General features: G+C 48.9%; 1 protein-coding gene across 1 annotated transcript; it reads right to left on the minus strand.

Annotated features, from left to right (window-relative positions):
- Positions 1 to 3125: 3125 nt before the first annotated feature.
- On the minus strand, positions 3126 to 5606 carry GPR61 (G protein-coupled receptor 61). Its single transcript, XM_012648508.1, has 2 exons — positions 3929 to 5606; positions 3126 to 3258 (listed from the first exon to the last, which is right to left on the minus strand). Exon 1 carries the CDS (start codon positions 5545 to 5547, stop codon positions 4192 to 4194), a length of 1356 nt encoding a protein of 451 aa, XP_012503962.1. The 5' UTR covers positions 5548 to 5606; the 3' UTR covers positions 3126 to 3258; positions 3929 to 4191.
- Between the last annotated feature and the right edge of the window lie 773 nt (positions 5607 to 6379).

The following is a 6379-nucleotide window of genomic DNA, read 5'->3' on the forward strand; positions in this document are numbered from 1 at the left end:
GGCAACGCCCCGCGGCCGTTACCACTTGAAGCACTCTCGCTCTGGGAGAGGAGGTGAGACCGAAAGCGGAAGTTACGGGGAAGCGGCGTCAGGGCTGGGCGGCGGTTCCGCGGAGTAGCGAGGTTATGTCAAGGCACTGCGCGCCACCCAACTTTAATCCCCTTTTACCTTTCGGCTACCTGATTTGGATAAATGTAGAAAAACCGGGGCTTCCAGCTCATGGTGCCCTCTCGAGGTCACACAGCGGGTTTGGAGGTAGGAGGGCGGGGATTCCCAAATAAGAGCCACAGTCCGCACGGGAATTTTTGCTGGGAATTTCTTGCCTGCCAGAAAACCCCTTTGATCTCTTGCTGTGGCGACCCGGGAGCCCAGCCCAAGTGTGGGACACTTTTTCTGCCGGCGTTGTCTCAGTCAGATCTATGGGACGGGAACAAACTGCCCAGCGTGGGCTCCGACCACGCCTCACAGCTGAGATCCGTAACACTGACCGTGCCTAGGACTTTAATGCCTTTTTGCCCTCTCCTCTGGCCCACCGCCTCCTGCTCTCAAAATATGTTACATACGAATTTCTGTGGGCTTGAGATTTGCTTAGCAACTATGTTGGCAAAGGGTCACTTGAAATCGCTAGGAGATACTCGACAACCTAGAAGGTAAGCGTGTAGTTCCATAAAATTTCCTTGCTGCCCATCTCTCCAATATAAACCAGATTGTCCTACGTTAGGAGTCTAGGCCTAATATCAAGATAAGTAAACCTCAGCCCCACACCCTAAAACAAACCAGTGCATCCTGTGAATCTCCTACTAAACAAAAAGGGAAGTTCTAGTAAAGTTTGTCTCTCAGCTCTAGTATCACCTGAAAATTAATAAGCCCCTGTGAAAGCCCCAGGCTGATACTCTCTTTCACAGATAACCCTGGGTACTACTGTGAAGATGGTCCTGCATTACTTTTACTGCCAAATAACCCCACAATTACTTTTACCATACATTCTAGCGAGGGGAACTCAGACCCTAAAATCTTTCCCTGTGATTATAAGTTACTTTATTTCTCTAATAGAATTTGAACCTTAGAATATAAGGTCCCAACAGAAAGGTCTATATAGTGATATTCATTAATCATAAGGATTTAATTACAGGATTATAGCCACCTTAAACAGCTTTATCCACTATAACTTTTATCAACACCAATTTTTCAAAGTTTGAAAAGTCTCCCACACATTCCCAAATGACTGCTAGAATGAAAGGGACGGCTTTTCCCATTATCAATACTTCTGGGGAAAAAGGGCAAGAGGAAAGGGAATAAAAATCAGTATTTATTCAGTACCTATTTGCCAAGTATGGCTAGGTGCTTCCACATCTCATCTCTTTTAATCCTCACAACAACCCTGTGAGGTAGGTAATGATCCCCATTTTTACAGATGAGGAAATAGGCTCAGAGAAATTAAGCAGCTTTCCCAAGTTCACACAGTGAGTAATTAGATCTGACTCCAAATTCACCCCTTTTCTACCATTATAGGATATTGCCTGGGGACACCTGACAACGTAACATAAGGTGTAAGGTTTTCATGTAGAATTGGGAGCCACTCCAACAACAGCATGATGCATGAAAAAGCAACTGACCAGATGGTTGCCTCAATCTGTTGATTCTTCACAGAGTTAGAGAGGTCAGATTTTGTCCAGCAACAGCTTTCAGAGCTAAGGATTACATATTAAACTTTACCAAAACATCGTGGTGACTAGAAAACTCCTGGAAGGTGGTCATAGCAGAAATTGTTGGGAAAGTTCTCAGCATAGTAAAAGAGAAATTTTTATTCCTTTCATGATCCACTCCTACAGGGAAAAATAAATAGCAAATGAACCCATGTATGTCAAACTCTGTAACAGAGACCAGTGAAATCCCACTGTCAGGAAATGTTAGTCAGAATTAAAGATATCCTTGCACTTAAACCTTTCGTCTTTGGTGTATGTGAAGAAAGGGTTGGAGGGCAAAGTCAAAGCAAAAGGCAAAATAAATTAACAAAATGGCTGCCAGACAATGTTTAATGCCTTCCCCTTCCCCCCTTCCCCCCCAAATACATGTCTTTCCCACTTCCACTGGACTCACGCTGCCACCTGCTGGCAATGCTTTGGGTCTACTAGCTGATCAGCGGTGTTTGAAAGAAGCTTTTCCCCTGTCTAGGAATGAAATTCCTCAGTATGAGTTTATTTTAAAAGAGAGGAGAGAGAAGTGAACATGTTTTTCAATCACAAAGGACTCTCCTTGCTGTATATGCTATCTTTCTAAGGAATTTCCTCAATATAATACGCACTAGCCTAGAATAATAGTCTAGTGATAGGAAGACAGAAACCTGGAAATCTTCCTAGATCAAAAGGGGAAAGCTATGTTTGCCCAGTTTTGTTTAATACATTTTTTTCTTCACTGGAGTTTCATTAACAACCCCCACACTTTCCACAGTCTGCAGGAAGCCTCCATGTAGCTATCTTGCTGCAACAGACTGAACTCTCAGATCTTACAACCATGGATATATTCTCTAATATAGTTCTCAAACACATTCTATGGTGCTTTATCAGATCTAAATGTTCTATGAAATTACAAGATATCTGATCAAATTGGACTATGAACTCCTTAAAGGCAATAACTGTATACATCCTCTGTGTGAGTCCCAGGGAATAGTGAGTGGGTGTTCAACTATTAAGCACTGAATTGAACTGAAGGAGTCAATGTTGATATCAGTATAACTTTTTATCATAAGAATTATTTATTGGCTGTTTAAAGGGGAAACTATCCCACTCCCACCAGCTCATTTTCCCCCTCTGATGCTCAGTGAGCCAGGAATTTGTTTAAATACAGACCACACCCCCTCTGGCCCTGCCTTTGACCCTTGGATGTTACCTGATTCAATTGAGGGAAGTGGGATGGACAGGTAGTCCCTGATGGGTGTCCTGTCCAATTTGCAATTATTCCCTCTCCGTTGGAAATATCACCGCCAGTACTAACCAACACAGTTCCTACAGTCTCAATCAGTGAACAGCTGAGCCCAACTCCTGTGCCCTCTCTCCAACCCAGGGCTACAGATACGAGAGAGATTTAAGTCTTTGTCACTGAAGCTAATTTTGAGAGCGATGAATGGGAGTAGGGAGGCATTTAATGGAACATGGAAACCCCACCCTTCCCATGCCCAACCTTAGTCTCTTGTACCCGATTGTCCAGGGGGCTGGAGGTGGGTCACTGCCATGAGGAGAGAGATCAGGGAGGCCAGTCCTGGAAAGAAAAGATTTGCAGTATTACTGATCAGGGTTATTACCTGGCCTCTCTGTATCAGCAGTTGAAATGCCAATCCCACCCTCAGCCATCCGACTTCCCAATCATCCTAGTTCTTCCTAAAAGAGAGAAAAAGTCATCCTGTCTTATTCTTGTCTCTGCTGAAATCAAGCCCCACGCTTGATCTCCTATGTGCAGGAGAGAGACAGAAAAATAGAACAGAAGGGCTTTTCCTGAAGAGTGGGAGAGAGAGAGCTGCAGTCAGCTTTCCTGTCTTCTATTCCATGTCCCCTAATTGCTATCTCACCTTGTGTCTGGCCAAACTAAGGAGAGGAATACCTACCAGACCCTACCAGTCCTCTCGCTTTAAGGGATTCTCAGGTGTAAAACTAGAAAATGATCCATTAATTCAAATGGAACCACTTGGCTGTAATTTAGTTCTTTTTAAACCGAGCAAGGAAATGAGAAGACACAGGTCATTTTCTTACCTTGCTTGGGTGCAATTACTGCCCTGGACAATTACACTGAAAAATAAAATATCCTAAACGGCCCCCAGAATAACTACAGACGTGGCCTGCTGCCCTATATCCTCCAACTCCTACCCTTAGGGAATTTCCCCGCTTCCCGAGGCACAGAACATTCACTCACTGGTTGAGAGGCTTCACCTCACCTTTGTGACCCTTTTCTCTCGTCACCGTCTCATCATACCCAGGTTCCCTCCCCCAGTAGTCAAAGATCACAGCCAAGTCCAAGGCTTTGGCCACACGTTCATCCTGTTGGCTCCGTTCCTGACCGAGGCAACACTAAGCAAAAGCTGTGTGTGGAGACCCCAGCCCGAGCCCTAGCCAGCTGGGAAAAGGTAATCCCACAAGGTGGTCCTTGCAATCATAACCGGCCCCCAGCCCCATCTCTCTCCAAGTGTCCAGCGGCCCATCATGACTCCAGCCGGGGTGAGGGGGCAGGACGGAGGTAGCTGTCTGACATGATGATGTCGCTGGTGAGTTGCTGCTCCAGGAACTCAGAGGTCTCCTCAGCTATCTGGCCTGGGATTCGAAAGTCAACAGCAGGTGGCTCCTGCTTGGGGCTGGGTAAGGGTCGGGAAACCCAGGACTCGTTGGGACAGCCAGTCCCCTGAAGGAACTGCAGGAAGTTCTCCTCAATGGAGCCCTCCCGGCTAGGCAGCCTCAGCTCCTCCTCCGGAGCTGGCTTGAAGAAGCAGACAAACTGCTTGCTGAGCTCCCCCCGGATCTGCCGGTTGAGACATCCGTAGAAGAAAGGGTTGGAAGTGAAGCAAAAGTAGCCGATCCAGGTCACCACACTCTCCACCTGCCCAGTGGAAATGGGCTGAGCACTCAGGGCAACATAGAGGTGGAAAGAGAAGTAGGGTAACCAACAGAGCAGGAACTGTCCCCCCACAGCCAGGAGAACCACTGCTGCCTTCCCTCCCCCGAACGTCCGGTGTGGGGTGGTCTGGGGAGCCCCCGAGCTGGTGACCATAGTGGAGCGGCTGCTGAGAGACTCGGAGCGTTGCCGGGGTGTCTCCATCCACGTGGGTAACGGCCCATGCTGCATGGCAGCCACACGAGCCACTCGGAACATGCTGCAGTAGACCACAAGGATGAGGAGCAGGGGCAACAAGAAGTAAAGGACAGCGAAGACCACCACAAAAAGCTGGCAGTAGGCACTGTGGCTCCATTGGAGTGAACAGCCTGGCGGGACGCTGGGAGCTCCCTCCTCCCAGGAGACCCTTCCCAACACTGGCACGGAAGCCATGGCCAAGGCCTTCACCCACACACCCACCAGCACAGAGGCCACCAGCCCCAGCGTCATGCGCACCTCATAGCGCATGGGGTGGACCACGTAATAGTAGCGCTCCACATTGATGGCCGACACTGAGAGGATGGCCAGGCTGACAAAGCATACGCTCAGGAACAAGTAGAGGCGGCAGGCCACCTCCCCAAAGAGGGCATGGTCAAAGAGGGCAGAGCTGGAGAGCATGGCCAGGGGCATGAGGGTCAGGGCAGCCAGCAGGTCCACCAGGCAGAGGTGGAAGACGAAGACAAATTTTCGGAGGGCGGGTGTCTTGGCGATAACGGCCATCACAGCAGCATTGCCAGCCACAGCAGTCAAGTCCAACAGAAGCATAAAGAAGAGGGCCACAGATTCCGAAGCTACATCCCGCAGCCCCACCTCTGGGACCCCACTGGCAGTAGAGGGACCTGGGGTTTGAGGAGCCTTCCCCACAGTGGAAGAGTTCCCTGATGACTGGGGGATGGGAGAGGACTCCATGGGGCCGAAAGAGGACACCCAGGGCACCTCCCGTCACAGGCCCATCCCCCATCCTAGTCCGGCGATGCTGGGATGGCGAGCCCAGGCTCAGGCTTCCCAATTTCGTGAGGGGCGCCTCCTGCTGGAGCTTAGTCAGGCTCTTACCACCAGCCTTCCAGACTGGGCTTGTCTGTGTACAGAGTGCCAGGCCAGGCAGCTGAGGGCTCAGGAGCTCGGATCCCCTTGCTGGCAGGAGGTAGCTCCAGGGTCTGCCTTGGAGACTGCTAAGAAGCAGGAGACGGGAGAGATGTGGGAGCCTCACCACTCAACGCTCCACCTTCGGAGTGGCCTTCGGCTCCTCCTTTTCCACTTCCTTTCCGCCGTTCTCCATCCCTCCTACCCTTTCGAGGACTGTTATCCAGGGATTCTAAATCCTCTGTCTCGCTTTCCCAGGGTCCTGCTGAGCTCTGGGATAGCACCCCAGTTTTAGGGTTGCTTATGTAAATTTCCTGATTTCTTGGCTCCTCAGAATGGCAGGAGCTGCTGGGGAGTAGAAGGAGCAAAAGATTTGGTTTCCAGTCCCAGGTGTGGGCATTACTAACTCTGTGACTCTTCTCAACTTCAGTTTCCTCATAAAGGCATCTGTAAAATGAAGGAATAATACCTGCTTCACAATTGTGTTTGTGGATCCTGTGTGATTTATTAATAGCAATACTAATAACCAGCAGTAACATTTATGTGGTGCTTTCCACATGCCAGGCCCTGTTCTAAGAATTCTACATAGAGTAATTCATTTTAATCCTCACACAAACCTATAAGATAGATATTATTCTTATCTTCATCTTGCAAGGGA

This window comes from Propithecus coquereli, unplaced genomic scaffold (assembly GCF_000956105.1).
Source record: "Propithecus coquereli isolate 6110/MARCELLA unplaced genomic scaffold, Pcoq_1.0 Scaffold289, whole genome shotgun sequence".
In the NCBI taxonomy this organism is placed as follows: Eukaryota; Metazoa; Chordata; class Mammalia; order Primates; family Indriidae; genus Propithecus; species Propithecus coquereli.

Bases quoted from the DNA above. Each gene is read 5' to 3' on its own strand.
- GPR61 (XM_012648508.1), bottom strand. From the start codon at position 5,547: ATGGAGTCCTCTCCCATCCCCCAGTCATCAGGGAACTCTTCCACTGTG.